The 27,794-nt window shown below is 35.8% G+C and overlaps 1 protein-coding gene across 5 annotated transcripts in view; it reads right to left on the reverse strand.

The window, feature by feature from the left end:
* Positions 1-27,794, reverse strand: part of TTC7B (tetratricopeptide repeat domain 7B) — a 108,861-nt gene that overhangs the window by 41,164 nt on the left and 39,903 nt on the right. For all 5 annotated transcript variants that reach the window (XM_015865358.2, XM_032444884.1, XM_015865357.2 and 2 more), the window contains 9 exons: positions 25,848-25,911; positions 22,890-23,027; positions 18,558-18,641; positions 17,421-17,525; positions 16,016-16,133; positions 15,773-15,830; positions 12,843-12,915; positions 11,348-11,508; positions 1,959-2,075 (listed from right to left, as the gene is read on the reverse strand). In XM_015865358.2, coding sequence (XP_015720844.1) covers positions 1,959-2,075; positions 11,348-11,508; positions 12,843-12,915; positions 15,773-15,830; positions 16,016-16,133; positions 17,421-17,525; positions 18,558-18,641; positions 22,890-23,027; positions 25,848-25,911 — 918 coding nt within the window. The remainder of the gene's footprint in view (positions 1-1,958; positions 2,076-11,347; positions 11,509-12,842; positions 12,916-15,772; positions 15,831-16,015; positions 16,134-17,420; positions 17,526-18,557; positions 18,642-22,889; positions 23,028-25,847; positions 25,912-27,794) is intronic.

The raw sequence follows: 27,794 nt of genomic DNA on the forward strand, positions 1-27,794 counted from the left end.
AGTAGTTGCATATTTTCTGTATTAATTACTTCCTCAGTCTACAAGCAATGACATGTTAAATGTTGCTGACAAGGAAAGTGAAGCTTAACATAAATATCTTCAAAGCATTTTACTGACACTGTGGTTTGTTCTGTTTTCTTAAGGCAAACTAAGTACTAGAAAATAATTCGACTTTTCAAGGAGTGCATGGCTGATGTAAACTTTATTTCATACACATTCCAAGTCTCATATCACAAAATGATTTTGTATGTCTTATTAAACTATTTAATAAGAGAAAGGTGCATATGCTGAATAAAGACAAGTAAAATTGTTCTAAGTTAGCTGAACAGAGATAAGACAAAATGCTGCAGTTGGCATGTACACTGTGCTAGTAGTAGAAGATTGTTGAGGACCGTGAACCCAAGTTTACACCACAAAATATACCTGCAAGAAGAAATACTTGCAATCAATCAGCTTAACAGAAAGGTGAGTTCTTATCTTACTGGGAAGATTAAACACAAAAACTAGTTCTGAGTCTAAATCAGAACAAAAAAGCATGTTTCACATGAGCTTGAAGTATTTTTAAATACCTGAAAATAAACATTCTAAAATGGTTTTAGATTAAGAGAAGAAACGACAAAGAGAACAGTAAAGATTAAAAGACTTATTTTTAATTATCCTAAAGAACTACAATAAAAGGCTTCTATTATTTTCAGTGGAAAGTCATTGTCCAGCAGTATTTTTCAACAAAATGAAGTGTATGTTAAAAATTGAGGTAGGAAAATATGGACTTGACCCCACACTCCTGCATTATCTGTAGTGTAGCTGAATGAAAAGAGCTTATCACATTTCAGGTCAGAGTGACTTTTTTTTCTTCCTAGGCAGACAGATTTGGATCACTGTGGCAAAACATGAGAGCATTTGTGCCTTAAATTTCACATGGACCATCCAAATAAAGGATGCATTTTGGCATCTGCACTGCTTGGTATAACTCAGTGTATTAATCGTGAAACTCATTGTGAACCTTATCTGTGGTCCTTTTCATTATCAATTTGATTTTAATCTCTGTCACCAGAATGTCAGAACTTCAAGACAGTCTTAAGCATTAAGATAAAAAGAGCAGTAGAAACTATCAGGCACAAAGTAGTCTGCTGTCCTCCACCATCAATTAGCTTAGAAGAAGTTCTGACATACTTGCTTTCTATCAACTCTGAATCCTGCTCTATAGTGCTGCATCAGCCTATATGAATGAGCTGTGACTGACCCAGGTGGGGGCTTCTAATGCTTTTTCCCCCATACCCCTCCAAACTTCTTTCTGCAAAATTAAATCAGTGGTTTCCCTGTGTATTTCACAGGTGATCACAGGTGTGTGTGGCAAAGGACTGAAGCTGTTTGGAAACTCAGAGGACTCTTATCAACTTATCCAAATACTCGCTAAGGCATTTGAAGAACTGTAATAGGTTCATAAGCCACACTTCTCTTTAACAAAAAAAAAGCCATGATGACTTCCCAAGCATGCTATCTTTATCCATGTGATCTCCATTCCTTCTTTAATCTTAATTAATGTTTAGCCCTCTTCCATCCTATTCAGAAAAAGTTCTTTAATTTCTACTAAATTTCTACTCAAGCATTCTCTTCACTAGCTGATATAAAAGGTTCTACAGTTCAGATCAGCAAGAAAAACAAGACAACGCCAGCACATAGAGCGACATCACAGAGAATGTAATGAAGTTCTGCCCTTTCTGCAATCCACACCCATCATAGCACAGCATATTAGCTTTGGTGCACATTACTTCAGAGAAGTCCAGGTGGCTCCTGCCTATCCATCAGGTCTTAGCAGTGTCTTAGTGTCTTAGCACTTCCAGTTCCCCTCAAGGTAAGTTTGCTCATTCACAATATCAGAACAAGTAAAAGCAGGACTGCTGACCCAGTATTGCCCTGTCTAATATTGCACAGTCTAGAATTCTACAGCACCTTACCTCGGGTTAGTGAGATTATAGCAGGATTTCCAAATCTGGAGCATGTGTTTACAGGTAAGGAGTGCTTCATCTGGGCCTCTGCACAGGGATTCCAATTTGACTTTTGTAAACAGTAATCTAGAGAAAAAGGAAAAAGAATTAAGAGAAAGAAAAGAGATTCAAGCAAAACTTCTTTAAAGATATGCAATCTCAGGCCACAATGGGGTAATAACATAACTTCAGATGGTGCTAATTTAAATCTTTGTTTTATGAAGTAATTGCAGTAATGTCAAATAGTAAATGATATCTTCAAAATAGTAGTACTTTTTACAAGAAACAAAGCTTACAGGATTTAAATTTTTTTAGTATTTTTCTTTAAGTTAAACAAGATGATATTTGCTTAAGGAATTAGCTGGATCATTCAAAACAGTATTTTGTATTTTGAAGAGAACAAGCATATGCTGGAAGCCACTATAAATTAATTCTGATTTCAAAGTTAATGCTCCTTAAGAAAACAAAGAAAGCGTGCATAACCTCATAAAATGACAACTGCATATTCCTTTTAAATGCCACATATTAAGGTATCAGTAGAAGGCTTTTCACACAGATAAACTTGGAATAACACTTTTCTAGATAACTAAAGAATACAAATGCAACAGGACAGTATAGCTGCCAGTGAATCTATATGCACATTTATAGATGTCACAACATCTGGGAACAGATAATATACTAGAAAAACACTAATGTAAAAGCAGGTTTTAGTATTTTGCAAGATTAAAGAGCACAAAGCAGGAGGAGAAGATAGAAATAAAACCGCTAGCCTATTTTCCATTTTTAAACCCAGGTGTACTTCGGCATTTTATTCCAGTACAACCTCAATCATCCTAAGTGAAAAATGTATTTGATTGGTCATATGGTTTGTGTGGGTAGACTGAGAAGGGTGGGCATGTGCGAAAGCTAAGAACTTTCTTATCCCAAATACAAACTTGGAGGCTGCTAATAGCAACTGCAAACTGACAGGGTTTTCTCAAGAACAAAAAATGATAGTGAGTTCTTCGGCACACACAGTAGCTAAAGCTACAGTGTTGCACTGAATGACTTTTGCAGTAAATATGTAGCATATGAATCTAAAATCAGTTCTACAATGTGTGTATTGCTGGGACTGAGAAGAAAAGGGAATACAGTCTATTGCGTTAAGGGAATGAGAGCCCGTGGATAAGCAAGTGTAGTAAGGCCATACAGAGGCTCATCTGATGTTACAGAGCAATCACTTACGCTTTCCCCTTATAAGTAAATCAGATTTTAGTATATGGGGTCCTACGTAGATCATTTAAAGTCATATTACATTTGACAGAATGCTCATTTGTAGATATTACTTCAACTGTACCAACATAACTGGAAGAAAAAATGTCCAGGTCTGTCCACCATTTTACCCAGAAAGGAAGGAAAAAAAAGACAAGCAACAACCTCTGCCCCCCATACTGCTACATCTGTCCTACCCCTAACATCCCCCTCCCCAAAACCAAACCACATCCAAAAATAACAGCAATGTATTTCATGCAATGATTCCCATTTCTCTGTACTTAAAAACAAAGAAGTGTTTTTAATAGTATTTTTATTCAGAGTGTAAAAAAGGTTTTTGTGTATGTGGTTTTACTTTTTCTTTCTTTTTTTTTTTTTTTTTTTCTTCCCAGTAACTTTGAAGCATTTTATGTTGGAAATGGAAAACAGTATGTTCACTTGCACTGAATTTACAAGTCGTTTTAGAAACAAGACAATGTATGATGGGGAAACACTCATAGTTCTATGAAAGGCTAGACAATAGCATCTAACAGCAAGATATGCTAAACATACGTGCATGTGTGTGTGAAGTACATTAGTGTGGGATTATCCACATGCTAAAGCAAAAATAATCTTTTGAACAATAATGCCTGCATTTATAAAACCAAAAAGAGCAACTCCTCTATAACTGTGAAATATTTTGAGTATAAATCAAAGAATAACAAAGACATTTTTACAAAATCAAATGAGTTTTTCAAGACATTTTTCAAGAGAAAAATGAAAACATATCAACTAAAGTTTTACTTAATAGATTGGCTAAGGAAGAAATGAAAAAGGAAGAAACCAAAGGGCAGGAGCAATACTGTGAGATGATCTGGTCTCTCTAGCCTAATTCTCCGGAGTTCTCCATAAACATTACTGGAGAAATGAGTCAATAGCGAGATGAACAAGCAGCTCAGGGATAAGGATTATCAGGAAGCCATGAGGTACATCATCTGAAAAAGGATTTTCTTGAAAGGTAACTTAGAGCATCTGTGGAAACAACTCCTCTAGAACACAGCCTGCTTTACTGACACTCTGATTGCAGAGTTAAAAGCTTCAAAAGGAATAATTCTAATAATTTTCACATATGTTTTAATATGCTGTCAAAATTGAGAGGTAGGATGATGAAAATCAATCTGCACATTTTATAAGAATATCAAATCATTTAGCTCTGTCTGTTTGTAAGTGCCTAATGTTTAAATTAGTGTCACACAGAGCAGAAAACAAAACTCATGGTGGAACAGCCCTTGTGGCTAAGAATGCAAATAGTGAGGAATAGACGATATTTGTGTAGTGTGGAACAGTATCTGCCAGCAATATGTGAAACTGGAATAAACAGACAAGAAGAAAAATCTGCTTGGGTTAAACCCTTTGGGAAAGACAAGTAGGTAAAACAGGCCAGGTTCTGTTGTCTTAGCACTTATCAACTTATGTGTTGATATGTGACTAGGAAGACATTAGTTTTGGTACCACTGTTTGATATGGATGTAGATCTTTCACATTAGATAAAAATAGAGCTGCATCATTTTAGGAGAATAATTATCCAGACAAAATGGAGAAGAAATCAAACACTTAATTGGAAAGGCTTTATTATTCTTGAAGCTAATTGCTGATCAATTTATTAAATAGTTACTGAAGCAGAAAATGACTCCATTACTTCAAGACTGATCTCACTAGCTAATGAGGACATTATAAAACAGCTGCTCATAAGCTAATCCATACATTACTGGATTTTTCTTTAAGCAAAGAGTGATAAATCCCAAGTGGGTTTGTAACTAGATCTTTGAATATTAACAGGATATGCTGAAATAATGCAATAGCAAAGGTTAGCAAAGATATCTATGATACAGAGAAGTCTGGACTTGAACAGAAAAGTGTTACAACACTTAAGGATTTGCATCTCAAGTTGAAGGGGTAAAACCCAATGTTTGAGAAATCAACCATCAATAAAACTGTGCAAGCAAGAAACCAAAAACCTATAGATTCTATAAAGAACAGTGGGAGCCACACAGGGAAGAGAAAAATCAGTACAGAAAACTACATCTTTGGTACACTGTAGAAGTAAAAGCTAGACTAGGGATATTAAACAATAACAAATTAGTCCTTAAAAGCTTTTTTGTACTTAAGTAGTTTGGAAAAAAAATAATTCAGGAATGAACCCCTTACCACCATAATCCTTACTTTTGTCATCTCTGAAGCAAAAACAAAGACAAGTGGGGAATGGAAACACTTTAAACAAGAAGAAAACTAATGCATTCAAAATCAGACCCTTTTCCAGTATTGTAGAAATAATAGAGAAGATTTCTTTAACATTTTTACTGCCTGAAAATATCACATCTATGAGTATAATGATTGAAGAACAGCAACTATATTGCTGTGTAGCATCTTTCAAGAGAAAATGGACAGATAATTACAATTTTAATCACATATAGAATTATACATAAAGACGAAATAAGACATTGAAATTACAAAATACATCATCATACACATTCAGTGAAGACAGACTGCAGAAAACAGTCTACATAACAGTTACTCCAAACCAGAGCTGCCTAACAGCCAGCTTCATCAAGGTGAGTCTAGAGTCAAGAGGGCAGATGTAATTTTGGAATGCAATAGTTGAAGCAGAAACAGAAAGAAACTGCCTTTCTACAATACCCTTGTGAGGCCACATCTGGAACACTATAATAATTCTCATTATAACAGTTACACACACAAAATTTTGAATTGGAGCAGCTGCAGAAAAAGGCTGTGAGGGTTATCAGCTGACTGGAGACTGCAGAGCATGAAAAATATTTAATGTAGTTAGTCTACCAAAACAAAAGAGGTACAATTTCTATGTACAAATACAGATGGGACAAGCACCATGCAGGGAAAGAACAGTTCATCTAGAGGACAATGTTTCCACAAAAAACTAGTACATATCAAAGCAGTGCAGATTAATGGAACACTGAAGATGGAAATCAGTTCTCCTAACATTACAAATGAAATTGTAGAACAGAACGTTTCCTCAGTTTGCTTTGGATAGACTGTAGAAGAGATGGAGAAATACGTTTAACTGTTCTAAAAACACCTCATGAGAAGCACTACAAAAGTAATGCCTCATATTTTATTGTAGTACGGCTTCCATCACACTCTTTCAACTATGTTTCCCCATTTATTAATTCACAGTGTAGCAGCACTGTTCCTCAGCAGACAGAAGCAGCAGTCAATTCTGCGATGTTCGGTGGAGTTTATACATGCTGTATTCCATCTTAGGAACACAATGTCCTTATAAAAATGCAAATCCGTAAACTATAATGAAGATAGTTTCTGACTAAAGCCAGAACAAATTACTTATACTTGAAAACTTTCTGGTTTCCAGTCTTCAACAGCCTGCGGCAGCTAGCTCATAACCCAAAATGGGACTCCTTCAATCAAGATTCAGAGGGGTATCTACAGCCTAGCCATGCCAAGCAAATAGAAAAGTCAGGGATAAAACCCTGAGGCTAATGACCAATTTGTTACATAAAAGAATATCTACCTATCAACAGTGCCTTGTTTAGTGGACCATTCTGTAAAAGCAAATAACAACAGCTAATATAAAGCACACAAAATAATCAACAAACAAACAAACATACACAGTATGGAAAGAAAAAACAGAAGCACTGATGCTGTCTTTCAGTAAAATAAGTGATTCTCTCACTATACTTAGTGCTGATGCAGTCTCACCTTGAGTATTTTATGCAGTTCTGGGCTCCACAACACAAAAAAGGTTGATAAGGTCCTGGGAAGCCTGCAAGGGAGGGCAACAAAACTGCTGAAAGGGCAGGAGGCATGTCCTTTGATAATGAGCTGAGGACAATAGGCTGTCCAGTCTGGAGAAGAGGATAAAGGGCAGTCTCACTGCTCCCTGCAGGGAAAGTAGAAGAGGGTAGGAGGCTCTGTGCCTGGGAATCAATGGCAGGATGGGAACAGCAAAGAGCTGCAAGGTGAGGCTCAGACTGGATATTTGGAAACAGTTCTTTACTGTGAGGGTGGCCAGACACTGGTACAGACTTCCAAAGTGAGGTGGCTAATGCCTCATGACTTTCAGTATTCAAGAGGCATTTGAATAATGACCTTATTAATATGCTTGAATGTGTGGTTATCCCTGAAGTGATCAGGCAGTTGGAACAGATGACGTTTGTAAGGTCCCTTCTAAATAAACTATGTTATTCTATTCATTACTAACAACTACAAACTTCAGGACTTACAGAAATACCATTCCTGAGAACAAACTTATGCCCAAGACAGAAAAGACTAAGATGAAATGGATCTGAAAAAACTTCCTGTCAAAGAGTTGACAAGGATGCACACAGCCTCCCCAGAGACAGGACTTTGGTAAGGCCTTGTCCATTCATATATTACTGCGCTTTTCTCAAAGAATTCCCAGTGCTCTACTTATCAAGAAAAAAAAAGGTGCCAGCTCTTCCAACACCAGACATAACAGTGCAACTCTTCCCAACCTTGGCAAAACAGACTGGTGTCACCTATTCCCTCTAATGGATAAATACATCCCTGTCCCATAAAACATCTATGAGTGCAGCATCATACACTCCACGTACCAGTAGCTCTTACGTTATGCCTACTTGGACAAGAAGGAATTTGCAAATCAATGATTAGCAATTCTGCGATATTTACTGTAGCTCAGGAGTCCTGGAGTGTCAGGAATGAAAGGATTTAATACTTTTTAGAGAGGAATGAGACACTGCCTTGATGCTTCTATGAAAGATTCTTGGAAGAAAAAAAATAGTCCATCACACTTCCACAAATGTAAATGTTTAAACTGTGAACTGAGCCTTTAGCTGTCTTCAAACCTGTTACCATATGTCTTTCCTTTTTGAGTGTACTTAACATTAAAAAAACATGCTTACACTCCTCAAATAACCCATCTGCTGTTCCCTACTTCTCCTACTTCAAAAGCTTGTCAGCTGTTATCTCAATTTTCAGCATAAAATTACCAATTAATATTCAATATTTAATTTGCTTCGTTACACTAATTTCAGGCACAATAGTTATCTTTAGCTGCATCAACACTTGAAATAATGACAGAGAACCTTAGAAAGCTAGGATAAAGAAAACAGTATCATAAATGTGTCACTTAGCTCTGTCTTTCTTTATTGAAAAACTACTTTTGACATACCACAAGGTAGGACAGACAAGTGTTATTTCAAGAGTTCATACTACTCAAAAAAAAAACCCAAAACAACAGCACTAAGATTTAGGATCTTTAGAACAAGGATAAAAAGACAAGTGTCATAGAAAGGAGGTCACAAATAAGGCTCCTCAACATAGACCTGCGCATGAGATATAAAAGCTCATTATGGAACAGTGTTCACTTATAAAAAGCCAGAAACCTCTTAGCAACTGAAGACTAGAACTCAGCATCACCTGTGGGTATTAATCCTGCCAAGATGATGGAGAACTGAACACCTCATTTCTACTACAAGGACAAGTTGTCTAATAAAATACAGGAAAAACAGTGTAACTTCTAATGAATTCAAATGCCTTTGGACCTAACTGAGATCAACTATTTGGATTTTCTAGTACTGGTGCCTTACTCTTACCCATCTCATCAGAGCAAGGTACTCAGACTTGTTCACAGCACTAGAGTCATTCAGCAAATATCTTGTATTTGACTATCTCTGGAAAACACTACTGCATACCTATTTCACTTTTACAGATTTATTACCTTTTTCCCAACAGCTTGTTCCCTTACTCCTCAAGGTCTCAGAGCAGACTGCATATTTATGCTGACAATATGGTGGACAAAGGAAGAATACTTAACTCTCTTTCAAAAAAATAAATCCACATATTGCTGTTAACAGCATAGCATGACGTTTTTTAATTCCTTCCACTCCCTTACATTAAGATGGGGTAGAATTCTTTGGCTCTATGAAATTTCTTTCTGTTTACTGACCTAAAGATGAATGGAGCCAGATTATTATCTAATCAGGCTATGTTTGTTTAGCAACTTTCGAGTTCTACAGTACAGGAAAGTTAACAATTTAAGATATGATGGTATATCAACGGTATTCTTCAAATACTGAACATGAAACAGTTCTGAGAATACCAGCTCTAGAAGGTTAAAAACTGACAGATAACACATTTATTAAGTTATCACAACAGAAAAGTGCTTTAAAATATCTATTTATCAGTATGACTCACAGTGTGTTCTATTGCTTCCTTGCAACCTGTAGCATTTTACAAATAGAGAGCATTAATGAGCTTCTGAAAATTTAGATTCTTTTCACCAAAAAGATCGAAATAGAAGAACATACAGCTGTGAGGAGGGCAGAGGAACACTCAGTGAAACAAAGCAAGTAGACCATGCAGAGGTATGTGGATAAAAATAACAGTAAAGAAGAAGAAATATAAAACACAAGCCTTATGATGTTTTACTTCAGTGTTTTTGAAGTACAGTGATTCATTACACTATAAAAGTATCACAGTTTTATGTAAAATTGTAACAGATACTGACTAAAAACAAAGAATACCAAGAAAAGCCTTGCATTTTGCAGGGATTCACACATGACTCAATGACAAAAGGCAAAGCATGACAGTATTTGACATTTTTACAAAAGCCAATGAATATCAACAGGAAATAATCAAAAGTTTAACTAACAATGAGCAAGCCTCAGATCCACACAAGAGGATCACTTCTCAGTTTGCTAGGAAGTACTATGAGATTGTATCTTATACAGAAGTTGCAGTCCAAGATAACAGACTCAAGAATAAACTAAGTTTTTATGTTTATATACACACACATACATATTGACAACTACATCAACGACACCAGATATTGTGTGCAAGAACAGATTGGAAACTTGAGGTTGTGCTGATAAATCTTTACAAAAATAATCCAGTTACATGAAGAAGTCAATCCAAATTTATCTCATTGACCAGATGGGGCTGGCTGCTGTCAGCATCAATTGCAGAGAGCACACAAAGAATCTCAGTCATTAACTTGACTTCTTGGGAATCAGAATCAATCTGACAGCACTAAAGAGAAGATGCTAAAAGACTGCCTAGAAATATATATTGGATTCTTCAGCAATTGTTGTATTTTGACAGAAATGCCTATTAGAAAGATATTCTTCTCTAATGCACCAGTAGGTTTTTAGGTAGTACATTGTTTTACCACTGTGTTTGTACTCCACAAGTACAATTTAGAACCACTGTTAGGAACCCATATCATCCACATACATACTTACATTAACAGAAAAATCACAGCTTTAGAAAGATCAGACAACTCAGGCAAACAGGCTTAGACACAAAATGTAGTTATAAACAACTACGGGGAACATTAACCATACCACACTTGTAAAGTCCTTAAGCATGTTTTGAATGATCCTTTGTTTTCTTACTAAAACAGAGAGAATTGTAGTTTCAGAAATACTTCTTCTAAATCATTACCGATTCTGAGAGAAATAGCAGCTTGTTCATTGCAATTTATATTGTCACTAAGTAGCAGAAGATGAACCAAAACCAGGTAGAAGATGACAGAACTCAGTGCTTTGATCATGTTTGTTTTTAACAATGGTAGGATATAAAATTAGATAGCTGATACTTCAATTGCCTCTCAAACTAGGATCTGCTGGCAGAGATCCCTCAAAGTACAGGAAGGACTAGGAGAAGAATAGCCAGATAGTTCTGAAATCCTGAAACATGTGGAAGCACGTGACAAGAACACAGTCAATTCATACACGAATCGACAAAGAAGAAAATATGAAACACCAGAAGGCTACAAAATGCAGTTACATAGAAAGGGGGGAGGGAGGGGCCTCAGAATTTCTGAGGAGAGCTGATATCGACTGAGGTTCTGGTTACAAAGAAAAAGGCAGCAATACCTCCTACAGACAACAGAAGGGAGGCATTCAACATCAAGAAACAGGATATTTGCTACTGTAGTACAAGTCAAGGGGAAACAATATTGTGGGAAAAATGAGTAAAAAATAGCACAATTTCAAATCTATCCTCTCTCAAAATTCATAAGAATATTAAAAAACAAACAAACAAGCAAGCCTTGAAAAAGGAAAGTGTACAAATTAAATATAACATTTACTCACATAAAATTTTCTGGATATTCACTCAAGGCCATATCAATGATATTCAAAGCATCGTGATAGTGTTTCTGAGCTGATAGCAAAAGTGCAAGGAGATGAAGAGAGTTGGCATCATCTCCTTGTAGCTGCAGAGCCTGACGAACATAACCCAAAGCTTCTGGTATCTGATTAAAATCAACAAAAAGCAGAAAAAGAAAGCACAACTCTTAGAAATATTGCTTAGTACTTAATTACTTGCACCTAATGTCTTTATACTGTTCACGTAGAATTCTACTGACACCTTCAGAACTCCAATCAGAAGTTTAAAAATAGACTCAATGCTCAAAAAGGTATTGTAAAAATTAAACAATATATTAACTATGCAAAATAAGTTGCAGTTTAATGAAAAAGCACTTCAGTCCTTTAAAATGTTAACCTGCAGATAAATATATATATATTAAAATATTGACTGTATTTTTATATAATTTTAAAATATTTTAATTGTAGTACACTAAAACATACAGCTAAACTGCCACAGTAAATTCCCTTCACACAGAATTTTGTGATCTACTGTGTTACCTGTGTTTCTACTAAAAGTAAGTAAAGTGTTAAACCAGGAAAATTAACTGAGCAACACCAGAAATTCGGAATTCAGAAATACAGTCCTATTTTGCTACTGAAAAACAGTACATAATATTAACAGGGCAATCCATTTAACTCTAACTTTGTTTAACGTCTCTGCTACTCATTAGCAATGAAAAGCAGTCACCTAGAGCATGTCAGCTACCATTTACATAACTACTACCCAAAATAAAATTGACACAGGAAAGACTTATGTCATATACAAAGCAATTTTCCATTATCCAAACTGACGTGATACCCGGTAGAACACTTATCTCCCTTACATTTAAGAGCTGTTCAAATTAGACTGAGCTCTGATCTTTTTCATAGCTTTAAAAGACTTTCTAGTTATTGTCTTAAACACATTTTGTAAATTTTGTTCACAAACCTACAAGTATTCAGAAAAGACACACATCACAGCAGATACTGCGGACTCTGGCATTATATAAGATTCTTAAAACCCAGATTCAATAGTTTCATTCTCTTGATAATCTGTAATCATAGTTTACACATAATAGACAGGGCAAAAATTTGAATTTTCTTGCTCTCCGCCCAGCAATATAAAGTCTGGAAAAAAAACAAACAACTGAAGTTCACATGGCTTATTTCTGTTCCTAGGGCTGGAAATACAGTGGTAGAAGTCCAGAGAACATCAGCCTATAAACTGTTGACAGAGAAGTACAAATAACCAAAGGTGTTGAGAGAGAATATTTCCCTTTTTTTTTTTTTATTTCTAAAAAAAATAATTTATATGTATAAATATATATCCACACAGGCATATATGCACAAAGAAAACTAAGATTTTATTGACAAAAAATCTTCTCTTGTATCCACCAGTAGATCTAAGTCTTAAAGTTCAAGTGATAATGAGAGACTGTGCTTTCAAAAGAGAACTAACCTGTCTGGATATGGCAAGCTGCAGTGCCAAGTAAAATGCTGCCAGATGATCTGTTGGAGACAAACTGTGAGCCCTGAAAAAACAAAGAAACAAAACTGTAAATATTTTCTCCTCTTAATACGGGTTAGATGCACACGTATTGTGTGGACATGCTTTCAAATACAAGAATGATAGAATCTACATGAGAATTACTCAATAATTTGCATTAACCCTGACCAGGATGGTTCCAAAGCACAGAACTTGAAGACCAAGAGCAGTAAAGTAAATCTGAGATTTATTTCTTTAAACTCACAAAGTTCCAGGACACTTTCAGCATACTAAGCTTCCTAGGAAGCTGGCTACTTCCTGGCTTTGATTTTTTTGTAATACTAAATAGACGAGTACTTTGCTATGCTGCAATGTAAAGAAACCTATGTTGGATGGTTCATCATGCACCTGCATTTCAAGGTCAGATGAAGAAAGCTATGTTGATGATTGTTTTATAAATAACTCCTGTCCCCAACTATAGGTCACAACCATATACACAACCATTCCCCTACAAAATAAGGTATTTGTGTTTGAGCACAGGTACAGTTTTTTCGTTTTTCTTATTGGAAGCAGTCTGGGAGCTTTAACACAGAGACAAAACAATTGATGACTGTACCCCAAAACGATGTGTAGTAAACACTGGGCAGCACAAATGGAACTGCTTTTCATTTATATTCAGTGCATTCTGATAATGCAGGCTCAGGTAGAACTAGCATGCGTAATAACCACCTTCAGAATATCTAGTCAGTCTCCTTTGTAGGGAAAGAACAAAACCCTTTACAACACATTACAGTCAGAAACATTCTGCTTTTGAATTGTGCAATCCTGTCTTGTCAAGTCCAAAGAAATAACTGTTAGTTTAGCAACTGTTCAACACATATCAATGTAGTTTAACTTATTAGGGAGCTGCTTCTTATTTTATTGAATGTTTCTTTAAAGAACCAGCCGTGGCTGTTTCTATTTCCTTTTGTTATGATTTTTTATTTTTTTTTAATTCAAGAATCAATCAAGATGAAACCACTGAAAAGGAGAGACTGCATCTTGATGGGTACTAGTTCAGTCACTAAGCTTCACTTTGTGATAGAATAAAGCTGTTACTATCTATCATAAATTTGGTGAGTTCTGTGACACTTCAATTCACACCAGCCACAGGAAAAGCACTGAAAGTCTTCCAAGGGAAGTCAGTGAAACAAACACCCCCTCATCAGTGCATAAAGATAGCAAAAAGAACCTTCTTAAACAGCCAGTGAATTGATGGCCTTGAAAACCAGCACTTGCAGTAGAAACCTGTATTTCTTCAGAATACATCATTTACATAAACAATTAAAGGCAAGCAAACAAACAAAACAAATGAAAACCAACATCACAAGAATGAAATAAACAAAACCAACACTTTGACAAATCAAAATACTGATCCCGAATGCAGTACAATTGCTTGTTTTGTAAGCTGTGTAGTAGATGAATGTGGAATTTCAATTTCTACCCCCCGAAAAAAAAATACTCTTTATTCAAAGAAGCGTGAGAGAAAGCGGGCATGACTCTGCTAAGTGGAGAACAATTTATTCTGAGCAGTAATAAACTTTCAGTAACATCTTGTACCTGAATTATCAACACAAGCAATTAGCAACACCATGATACACAATGAAGCATATTTCCAGCATTGCAAATTTATTGGTATTTCTATAAAAACTAGTGGGAAAATGTGAATACGCAAAGCTACTACCTCTCAAAATGTACATTGTCCCTTATTACACAAGTAGGATATTTAAGATGCAGAAACTCCATTCTCTCCAAGAGGCAAATCTTTCTATTCAATATTGTGTGTGATGAGCTACTCATATCAGCAACATCAACAACTCACTGTAGCTTTCAAAACATACAACTTGTGCATTACTGACACCTCCAAAATATACTTTAATTAAAAGTCTATGTAAGAAAAGAGAAAGCAGATGCTATTTATCACCACGTTCCTAAAACTTTCCCGCACACAAATTTTTTCTAATTAGAATATTTCAAAAATCCATTTCACTACAAAATGAAAATTACACTAAACCTAAATAGCTAGAGAAGATACATAGTGGTTAACCAAAGAGAAGCTAGATATGTTTTTAGATTTCAGCTGGTACCATTCAGAAGTCATGGAAACCAAATTGTTAATAAGGAATCAGTAGGTTTTTGTTCAGCTATAGAGACCGGAATTTAGTAAGTGGCATATTCACATGTTGCAGCACTTCTGGTTATATCATCACAATTTGTTTCTTCTATAACTAGGCTATTCATCCATTTATCAGTTATAGAGTTCAAACTGTTGATAATTAACTATTGTCACATCCATTAGCACTACTTCTGTGTAAGGCACTTCGAAGATGGGTGCATTTGCAATGTCATTACATACACTATTAAATCTCCACATGAAAAATAATACTTTTCCTAGGTTACTACTTGCACTTCACCTCTCATCCACAGCAGAAGGTCCTTGATCATTCTACCTCTATAGGCATAACTTTCAAACACCTGCTATATAATCTAATCTGCAACTACTTCTTCAAGAAACATACACATTGAACCATGACTTAAAACTTTGCATCATGTCATTTTTCCCTTCTAGATCAGAACAGAATACTCCTTTAAGCAAATATTTTATACTAGAGCAAATATTTCATACTAGAGAACCATAAAAGTGTCTTTCAAATGATAGAAAAGGAAATCCTTATGAATAAATTTAGATATTTCTGGCAGAAAATGATGAAGTGAATGTTAAAGAAATACATTCTGTACTCATGAAGACAAATTCCCAAAGGTGAAAACCTTATTCCATAGTCCTTTACAAGTCCCTCTCTAACATATAATGAAGCTTTTCCCTATATAAGCAGGACGAAATGAAAAGATTAACAGCCACTCACCTCTGAAATGCAAGAAGAGCCTTTCTCTGCAAGACCTCTTGCATCCCTCGCAAAGATGCTGAAAAGGACATATTTAATCAGTGACGTGCAAGATCGAGGGTTTACATTCCACATGCTTACCAAAGTAGTGATAAGACAAGGACTGAGAAAAATGGTTGCACGTAGAAGCTTAACATGAAGTTTAGCAAGGTATCCTTCTTTAAGCAACATGAGAATTTCCAGATGTGTTTATTCTTATCTTACCATCAGTAGCCTGCAGACTGTAAGTCAGTCCTAGTGCCAAGTATCCTTTTGCTTTGAACTCAGATGTTTTGTCTCCAAGATCAACAACCGTTTTGGCAAATCTTTCTGCTTCTTCCAACTGAAAATATTATAAAACATCCATGTAAGTCCAAAAGTAGCTATAGCTTACATAAGGTGAAGAATGCACAGCATGTTTATTATGCTTATCAAGAATGTCGCAATCTCAGTCAGTCACTGTAAGGGCTATTTTCCTTTTCATTAAACCTAGTTTTCTTCCTAAATCCACAATACAGAATGCAGATTTAAGAATGTTGAAACATTCACTGTTATGGTTGAGAGAAACACTTAATACATAATGCCCAGACACCGCATTTTCACCTCTTAAGAAATAAAATGGCATTTCTGCTCTATGTATGTCATCTACAATTTTCATACTTCATATACATTGACAGTCTTTACTCTATGAACTATCAAAAAAACAAAAATCATTGACAAAAACCATGATCCCTGCATCACATACAGTAATGCTAAATGTATTCAGACTCATAAATGAGCACATAAACGACCAGGGTCTTAACTGCATACCCAGGTTACCATAAAATCATGAGGTTGGAAAGGACCTACAGGATCATCTAGTTCAACTGTCCTCCCATTACCGTAGCTACAGCAAACCACTAAACCATATTTCACAGCTATTCAATAGTCTTGAAAGGGGAACAATAAAAAAAACATTTGAACCTATGCTAGTAGATAAAAATGCTAAATACAGCAATCTCTATTTGGAGTCAATTCATGCTATTTTCTCAGCTTCTGATTGTGACCTTCCTTTTTTCTTTTCATCCTTTCTGAAATATTGTTCTTAAAGTTACATGTGTCTTTTGAAACACCACATCTTCCATCACATGAATGTTTTTCATACAGATACACTAATTTCAAGGCTATCTAAAACACAGAGACCACTTTTTAAAAGGACACCGCCCCTTCCCAGAACTCATAAACGGCAGCTATCTCCAAACATAGTATCAACAGTAGAGCATCTCAAAAAATTATGAGATTTGCCCCGTTCACTTCTCCAGATAGTTATTTTCCTCTTGCATAGAAGAAACATAAGTCAGTTAAATTTTAATCTCTGTATGCCAACAACATTTTAATTTCTAATTCACTTTAGGTGTGTCTTATGATTATCCATACAGCATATCTTGATACTCTTATAACCATTGCTGTCTTAAAGCCACATCTTAAAGCCACATGAACAGGGATTCACATCTATTTTCAGTGATTATCTGGTGCACGTAATCACTGTGCAAAAGTACCTTCTACATCTCTATTCCAAGATTTTGTTGCACTTTAATGTTGGCTCTTGCTGAAAAAAAAAAAAAAAAAAGGAAACAATGGCAAAGCCTACCCAGTGGAGTGATCCCATACAGAGCTTTGCAGCAAGGAGAGGAATAGTTGCATCATCTGGTTTCAAGCGTATACATTCCTTCAAGACTTTAACAGCTCGAGCAGACTGTCAAAAACATTTTTCATTACAATTACTAAGAGCATAACTATGTTTTACAGATATAAGATTCCGTTTTCCATTATTGTCTTTATTCTTCCTTTATGCAAAGGAGCCAATACCAGACATTTTGATGAAAATGTGTCACATCTCACGCAAGTGAAACACATGACTGTAATCACTGCTGTAGTTTTTTTCCCCATATGAAATATGATTAATTGCTCCAGGAGAAATATTTGCTCAGAATCTAATTTCAGTGGGTACATTTCAAAGTTTGGTAGGCCTGTAAGCTCGCAGCATTTCAGCAAGGCAAATGAAAGAAGCAGAATGCGAGCAGTCATACGAACAAGCTGTGTTTCAGTACTATTTGGGAGTTAATGCAACACTTAAGAAAAGATATGGTACAAGTCTTTATAACAGACTGTCACTGATCCTCTTTAATTTATTTTCCTCTATCCATTCACAGTTCACAATAGAATTTTAAGTGAACAGACAAGGGCAAGAATAATTAATCAAAAGGAACTGAAAATGGAAAATTGCATCTGATAGTAAACTGCCAGGTTTAAGAATTAAAATAATGTATCCCATTTTACTTAAAAAAAAACAAAAAAAAAAAAAAACAAACAACAAAAACAGAGAAAAAGACACAGAAGACACAGAAATTCATAAAAAAGAGAAAGCAGCAGCAGCATGAATCAGCAATTATTTGTACTTAGGCACAAATTTTGTTCATCAAAACAGTACTCGAACAAAGAAGTTCCTGGAAAATGTGTTCTGCTATAAATCACTACTGTGTTTGTTTAACTTAGCTTAAGCCTGATGTCAAGACTGCTCATCAGCTTTCAGCCCTCATGAATTTGAAAATACTGAATGGATTGTTACATTCTTTCTATAGCACTAGGCATAAATTCACAAATACAGCGAGTTGGCTTATTTAAGGAATTGTTTTCAAAAACACTGCAGATGAAAAATGATGGAAGTGCCAAACATTGTTATCAAAAGCTATTAAAAAAAAAATCATACCCAAAAATTAAGACTTACTTTTCCTGCTGCCATCAAGGACAATGCAAATTGATACCAGAGATGGAATTCTTCAAATGCAAACTTCATGGCTCTTTCTAAACACTAGTTTTGAAGAGAACATTGTTCATTAAGGACACATTCTTTGATAATTAAGATATATCAGTATAAAATTTCTTACAGATAAACACCCAAACCCCACATAATCACAAATATGAATTACTTAAATAAGTGAAAACAGCTGGCATACAAACATGCAAACAAACTTGAACAAAAACATTTTTTAAATACACTTTACTTAAATATTCCTATCAGCACTATCCTATTTAGCCTGAGAGAAAGAACGAGAGATTTGACAGCTTACTCTTACATGAAGGTATTAGGAGCAAAATCTCCAAGAGGCAAGAGAAACATTAAATGAAAAGTAAAACTGTGCGTGGACACATACTGTAAATTGTGAACACTCATCTAGCAGTGGCACCATATGAACTTATTGGTACTACTTAAAAGATGAGGGAAAGTTCACCTAAGAATATTATTTCTAAGAATTTTAACTTATCACACTAAATATTTTGCTGATTTCTTTTTTAAATTAAATAACTGAATAGGAAATATTCCAATAGGAAATTCATTACTGCTACACTATATTTAGTGTATTACACCAGCATTATATGTTAACTTTGAAGGTTTCCTACCTGCTGCTATCAGCACGACCTATTTCATTTTGCTACACTCAGTTTAACTAATCAGATTGGGTCCGAAGAGTTGGAAGGTTGAATATTTCTCTGGATTGTTTTAGCTATGAACTTTCCAGTCTGCAAAGTCCAATTAAAGCAGCAGCACTGACAGTTATAATGTGTATGTTAAATAGCAATATCATGAATTATTTTTTGCATTCAAACATAGAAAGCACAGACAGTTTAGTAGTGTATTCCTATGTAACAAGAGATGAAGCAATGAAAAGCACTGAGAATGAAAATCAAAAATATATATATGTATATGTATGTATTTATAACTAATGTCAGCTGTAAATTTTCCTACTGTACAGAGCTAAGCATCATGACTATTTCTAAACAGTATTTTTATTAAGTGACAATACAGGGACAGAAGTTTCATAAAGCAAACCCTTTCTAAGTGGTGCAAAAAGTTCATCATTCAGTATCTGTGTGTACTAAGTTAAATTTCTATTAAAACAACCTCTGTTTATCTCCCCATTGATCTTTCTTTCATCATTGGAAGTTAGAAGATCAGAGCAGAAATCTAATTAGCTGCACGTGGATTTGTTTCCTGTTACTTTGGATACCTGACAGAGATATCCAGGTGAGGCACAATCCACCACCTCCACACATGGCACAAAACAACAGTTGCTAAACCCATCTCTATCTCCACTGATTATTACAACTGTAGTCCTCATCTGAATGCTTACATTTTCCAAATGCTCTTTTTGTTTTTGCTTAATTGAAAATGAATTGCTCATTTTAGCTGAGAGAAGATACAGAAGTTGTAGAATTTGATAATAACAAAATAATTAAAACAAAGCATAAGAACGAAGAACACAAAAGTCTCCCATTGTAGAGAATTCTAGGACTGTGTTCCAGTGTACTAATTAATGAATTAAGTACTGCTCTTTGCTGTCCAGCCTCCAGATCACTGCTGTTCTAAAACATTCTCATACGAGTGAGACACAACTCTGACAAAGTGAGAGCAGATAGTGACATGCTGGACAGGAGCTTCTCACTAACACCACTTGGCAATTCTGTCACACAATTGACTTTGACTACAAAAATAGCACGGCAGTTAGAAAAACAAATACTTTGACTGAATGTATTTTACTGTGCTTAACATCCATTCTGGAAGTATTAAGACAGCTTCATTTAGAAACAATCCTGCTGGATGGTACTAAGAACAAGAGGGTATTGCAGCACAGACAACACCTCAACACCCAAGGCCTCTATCTTTGCTTTTCCGAGTTTGCCATAGAAATATATTTAACTCCCTATCGTCAACTACTTTTCTTTTCTTTATGGAACTTGAACAAAAGGAAGAGAGTGGCAGACAAGGAGGAAGTAAGAAAGGACTACATAAAATAGAGAATTCTGCCTCTCGTTTATTTATGGCACTTCCATAGCACCATAGTCAGTAGGAGACAGAGACTATAAAAGATCCTTGCTTGATAACAGAAACAGACATATCCACAACAGTTCTGGACATCAGAGAATGCTCATAGGGAATAGCTCTCTAAAACCCCTCAGCTACCGGAAAATATCTTAGATACACTCCTTTAAGTCTAAAATAAATTGGGATTCATGAATTCCATGATACTGTCACTAATTTCTATACCTTTGTGTTAGGAAGAGTCTACTTTGTTAGCAAGAATCTGCCATTATAGTAAAATCCCAGAAAAAGGAAAGTATCATATACCAACATATGAAGGGGTTTTCCAGATGGCTCAAGCAAGCACTAACTGAGAGCCTTTATTTCAAAAGTAGTATAGTATTGCTAAGAAGAAAACATTAGAAATTAAAAGGTTGGTTACATACTTGGCTATTCAGTACAAAATTGCAGTGAAGTTCAGTACAGGTTGCATGGTCATTCTTCATTATTTCACAAAACTAGTAGTGCAGGGCAAGAATTGTAAGCACTGTATACATGTTATATTTACATAGGTGATTTATCCAGCAACATGAAAACCTTGTGGAAGGATTGTTTCTGAAGTAAAAAATCCCAAATTCAAAGGAATTGACTTGATGAAGGAGTAAATAAGAAAGACATAACAAATCACAGTACCATGGAAAACTCAAAGTTAAGATAACTTTCAGGATAATAGCAACCAACTTAAGTAGCTGAACATGTAGCATGATCCCCCTCCTGAAAGGCAGAAATGTTGCTCTTGATATTGCCTTATAAATAATCACAATTCACCACATGGACAGGTAATGCTGAAAGCATTACTGAATTTTGTTGTTCAGTGTTACTATCTTCTCCTAAAAAGAATGTGCTTGAAGTTAGGGAATTTAAAGATAAATATATAGGAAAATTTCTGGTCTGGAAAATTTCTTCCCTGATAGGACACTGATAAGCTCCAATATGTCATATCCTAAGAAGCTTAAAAAACAGTCTGATGACAGCCAGAGTTCCTGTGTTTCAGAAGAGATTTATGACAGCAGAAAGTTCTTTGATCAAGTTAAAAAGGCCATAAGGAACTGAAAGCCTGTTGTGTACAAACTCCATAAAGAGATAACATCTCCTTCTCCATGAACATGACTCAGCATTAGAATAGTAGAATAACTTACTAGAATAACATAGATGCGACAAATTTTTGCTCATTTAATGTTCTTACATCGTTTTGTTTTTTTTTTCCTATAAGTAATCAGCTGGAACTTAACCAGAAGATATCAAGATACCAGAACCGGTCAGTTTCCACAGTTACATAGACTAATGGTGTTTTCTGACATGGAGCTGCAACTGCTCCTCTACAACAACCATCATTAACTCACAGAGAATAAAGCTGGCAAAAAAATTACATTCTTGTTACACAACTGTTAACACTTCTCAATTTGCATTTATCGTAATGCTTTTAAAATGGGTCACAGGATCTAAGGGCAGTCATGCTACAGCCACTCACTGAACTGTAGTGGCCTCTTAAAGTTTATGGTTTCTTTGCTCTTTTGATGACAAGACCTGGAACAAATTAGGTGTTCTAACCACCCCCTGACAAGTTCCTGCTGGAGCTGTTTGTATCCAGAGTATCTGTATGCAAAATAACTGCCACTTGGACCAGGTCTTCATAACACGATTATGTTCTATTGTAGGATCAGAGTCTCTGTGAACTTTCAGAAAAGATCTTCTTTTGTACTAATGCACAACTTGCAACTATAAAATGTTTTCAAGAGGAATAATACTCAAATTCAGAACTTGATACCATAGTAGACTTCTCTATCTACATACATCAAAAAAAGAATTTTATAATTAAGACTTTCATTGTAAAAAAAAGTTTTATTTTTATCCTGCTAAAATAATCCTTTATTAAAGTAAACAGATAAGTTTTCTAAAAGCAAATCAATCCCTGAATATGCCTGTTTACCACGCATGCTGAAGTATTCCTTCTGGATACCACTAATACAGGACAATGACAGCATTCTGCTGCTGGGTAAGCACTGTTTTCAGCTGTGCCACTAAACAATTCTCACATCTTTCAACGTTTTTGTACTTGAGAACTTTATGAAAATTCAGACAGTAAATATTTTGGGTAGAAACTACCTATTATTTATACAGTAGTATATGACAGAATGATAAACAGATAAAGACCAAAACATCAAAGACACAGTTCAGTATTCACTGCTATGGACAAACCTCTGAGAGCATTTCATATTGGCCTCTTCTTCCCAAGGCTATCGTAAGTAAATCATATACTACAGATGCACTTTGCAAACTGATGATACGATCATTTTTGTGTTCTGGTATTCTGCTTAGTACAGCATCACGGTTAGCCTGAAACATAACAACAAAAAGAAATCAAGTCAGACATTGAATTCAACCGTATTCTTGCTCAAATAGGAGCAAGCTCAATAGGAGGTGGCTGGTGTTCACTCACACCAAGTCCACCCAGCAACTAGCAGCATGCTTCTGGGAGTGACACTGGGTTCAATCCTGTTCAACATCTTCATGAATAGCCTGAATGATGGAGTGTAATGTACTCCCACAGCAAGTTTACTGTTACAAAATTAGCAGGTGGATCTACTAATGGGTTGTGCTACTTGCTATTTAGAGGGACCTAGACAGGCTGGGGAAATGGGCTCACGGGAACCACTTCAAAGACTTAGAGATTCTAAGTTGGAAAGTAGGTGCTCAGTGACAGGACAAGGGGCAGCAGGCATAAAGTGAAATACAGAAGGTTCCCTCCAAACATTAGAAAACATTTTCTTTGTTTACTATGATGGTGACTGAACACTGGAATAGGTTGCTCAGAGAGACTGAGGATACTCCACCCTTGAAGATATTCAAACGCCATGGTACTGGGAAACCTACAGATGGCCCTGCCTGAGCATGGGGCTGGACAAAATGACCTGTTACTATAGCTCAGCTGACATTCAGCAACAAGTACTGCCACTGTAACTTGGAGTTCCCAGTCCTTTGGATTCAACCTCTCTACACATTCAAACTTAAGTAAGAAGAAGCTGATCTACACTGCTGGTGTAACAGCTAGAATACAAGAACTTCTTACAATAAGTGATGGCAGATTTGCAGCTGACTTTCCTCATTACGCATGACAGTACACTGCAACAGCAGTCATGTGGCTAAAAGAGATACTTTGTACTTTGAAATGTACCTATAAGAGAACTAGAATACTTAAAAAGCACAGAACTATCTTACCCACATCATTTCTTTCATAAGTATTGCAATTCAAATCTTACCCACCAAAGCATCCATTCTGAATTCAGAAATTAAGGGAACTCAATTTTCTGGATATGTGCTGCTCTATATCTAATGCAAATAAGAAGTTATGAAGTTAGAGTGTATTACTTGCCTGAAACTAGAAGTATGAAATGAATCTTTTAATTTACACAAAGTGCTACTTGTATCAGATGCTCATTCTGTTTTTCAGTATTTTCTTAAATAATTTCACAAAGGACAGAAGTTCTGAAGGACTGTGTTTTCAATAATTCACAAGTAAAAGATCATACTATGTTGATAATGCAGGATTGTGTCTAAATACTAATGTTTCATCAGTCTTTTGTAATCATTTCTTACTCACATAGCAGTTTGAAAATCATGAGTCACATTGCTCTTTTTAACTGCTATAGGTAGACAGAGTCAGCACGCAGTGCTGAATGAATTGCTCTGAACTCTCAGGAAACAACTCTCACAAAGACAAGTTTGAAGTGATTAATATTTTTAAGGGTAATACTTTTGTCTCATAACTTGCAACAATTACTTGTCAAGAAAAAGATTAATGAAAGCTTGCCAAGAGCATAATGCTCTACCATGATAAGCATCCAATTTAGACAGACCTAACTCACAAAGGAAAAGCTGTAAGCTACCTGAAAGAAGAGTTAAAAATGCATTATGTTAAGGATCTTCTTGACTTCTTAATGCTGACATGCAAGGAAGTACTCTGGCAAATACAGTAAACGGTAGTCAGAGGCTGCTATAGAGGACATGCTTTGCTTCACACCATGACCACTACTCACATTAGAATTCTTCTTTACACTGTCATAAGTTGCTCAAGCACCTTAAAGAGGCATGTGCCCCCTTTCAGGCGCAGCAAAAGCAACACATGGTATATGGAAACACTTGCTCAGTCTAGTTTTCTAGTGACAGATTCTGTCATTAACACTGCGATGCGGCTCACTAGGAATAATGACAGTAATCCACACTACCATTTAAACGTATGTAGCAACTCTAAGAGTTCAAACAGGACAACATTCAATAAACTGTTCTGATCTTACTTAACATACAGACCAGAAATGTTGCCAGAGTGTAAAAGATCCCAGCTAAGGAACTTAAAGACTAAATGCCATTGGTGTTCAGTGAGACAGACTAATATACAATGCCTGAGATTCCAGAGGTTCCACCTCTCCACCTAGAAACTCAGCGAAGGTTTGAGCCTAAGCTTTTAATTTCTGTTATTTGACAATATATAGTACAACTGACCTGGTATGAGAAAGTCAGTGCACGGCAGCTGATCAGTAATTAGTAAAATTGTGCTATGGGAAAATATGAAAAACTGATAAAAGGCACAAGTAGTTCACTGAAAGGAATCACCTGCTGGGGAAAGTAGGAAACTTAAAAAAATGAGATATATTCCAGTAGAAAAGGCTGAATGTCTGCATAAATAGACATAAATAGAAATAATTCACAAATATGACTGATATCTGAGTGTTAATGAGCAATGGAAAATATTTTTGGCGATGCTTATTAGGCTTACCTAGTAGTCTTTGATTTTGGTTTTTACAACAAAAATAACTTACATTTTGAGTCTGTCTGAATGATACCTCCTGGTGCAACTGTGGTTCATAGTGATAAGTGACAAGAAAAGACCTGGCTTTGTGTTCACCTGCCTATAATTTGGAGGAGGCTACGTTCAATCACTCTACAGGAGAAAAAACTCCTATTCATAACATCTGCAGAGCTCATCCTGCTACTTCAGAGGAATAGAAGCTTGAATTTCAGGAGTAACTGCCCATTTTCTTAAGAGAAAATGAAATGTGGGCCAAAAAGCAAGGCGTGACAAAAAGTGTTTTCATTTAAAAAAGAAAATGGAATACACACATACACACACACCACTTGCACATCCACTGTTTTACCTACCATAGATTCACTAATGAGTAGCAACAGTAAGGCTTCTTCTGTATTTTCTTGAGGACAAAAGATGCTGTTCAAAACAAAAATTTAATTAATTAAGCAGAAAATTCTACTTTTAGGAGTAGCTTACACAAATATTGTTTACTGAGTACTGTAAAAACTGAAAAAGTCCATTAAAAAGAATAGATAAGTTACACTTTAAAAATGCTTAAATTCATTTATCTGTAGTGCTATACATTTACTTTTCAGAAAAGTTGGACAAATAGAATCAGAAGATCAGAGAATCACAAGGTTGGAAAGGACCAACAAAAATCATCTACCCAACCGTCCCTCCTATCACTATTACTAGCCCCATACAATAAGAGAACTAAACAACTATGGTTGCCAAGTGTTAAAGAAAACATCCGAATATCCCAAAATTTAGTGTAACTTAACTTTGAAAATATAGGCTGTGGTTTAACTAGCTGTTGGCATCTAGTTATCTGAACAAAATCTGCATCACTGATTCAAATGCCAGGAACAAGAAACTCTCAGAGGAGAAAACTGAAGGAGCGTATAACAGATCTGTAAAATCATAAATGATATTATTCAGTCATCATTCACTGTCCTCCAAAGAACTGAATGCATTTAAATAATATATTAGGTACTGTATTTAAAACAAACCAGTACATTTTTGACTCAAAAAGCTGGAGGTCAGGGGAACATGTAGGAAGAATTCTCCTTTAAGTATGTCTTGCTATTTGTTGTCATAGGTACTTGCTTTTTATCACTGTTGGAGACGAGGTACCAAGCTAGACACATTGTCTGATCTGGTATTAATCACTTTGATGTGACCAAAGAAACTTAATTACACGCTCTGCTGAAATTGTGGAACTCCTTGCTTACATTTCCAAAGAACAAAAACATTATACCAGACAAAGCCACACTTTTGAAAGGAGCCGTGTTTCTACAGAAGAACAAGTTGGTAATGAAGAATATAAATAAGTTTGAAAGACTGAGTCTGAGAAGTCTGCTGTAAGTGTTCTGGTCTGAGGAATCAGAATTGCTAAAAATCTTTGAAGAGAAAGGCTATTCTACTTTGTAGCGGAAATGTAGTATAGTGCCACAATTACGTGGGGCTACTGCTGTATGAAGTGCTCAGAAATGGAGATCTGTAATAAATAATAAATCTGCAGCTAATAATAAAAAGGTCACAATCTAGGAAAACAGTTTAATATTAACTACATGCTATAACAGAGGAACTGACTTCTCTTTACTTGGGAAGCAAAGTAGTTTGAATGAGAAAATGTGTGACTCAACATAAAGAGACTTCCTTATATAGCAACTTCATAGAGTAGCCTGGGTTATAAAGGACCACATTGACCATCTAAGTTTAAACCTCCCACCCCGCTATGCGCAGGGTTGCCAACCACCATCCAGGATGCCCAGAGCCACATCCAGTCTGGCCCTGAATGCCTCCAGGGATGGGATGTCCAGGGATGGACTACCTCTTCCAGAGTCACCATCCTCTGAGTGAAAAAATTCCTCTTAATATTCAACCTAAACCTCCCGTCTCAGTTTAAAACAATTCCCCCTTGTCCTATCCCTATTAATCCACGCAAACAAAATACTCAAAACAGCTCAAAACGCTGCCTTTAATGACATAGCATTCAAGATATAATCAGACAAGTCTGAAATTCAAGAATCCACAATTCCTGGCTTTTAAGCCTACACCTGGACAGTATTCTCAAAAAAACATGAGTCAGTTTTTTGGAGAAAAGCCGAGAGTTTCATGTGGAACAAGTAAGAACTTCCTCAAATGAGATTCTCAAATCACACCAATTTCATAGAATGGTGGACATTGGAAGGTCTCTCTGGAGATTGTTTAGTTCAGACTTTCTGCTCAGAGCAAGGTCAGCTGGAAGATTGCTCAGGAATGTGTCCAAGTGGATTTTTACGTTCTCCAGTAATGGA

The sequence above is a fragment of the Coturnix japonica genome, chromosome 5 (assembly GCF_001577835.2).
Source record: "Coturnix japonica isolate 7356 chromosome 5, Coturnix japonica 2.1, whole genome shotgun sequence".
Classification (NCBI taxonomy): domain Eukaryota; kingdom Metazoa; phylum Chordata; class Aves; order Galliformes; family Phasianidae; genus Coturnix; species Coturnix japonica.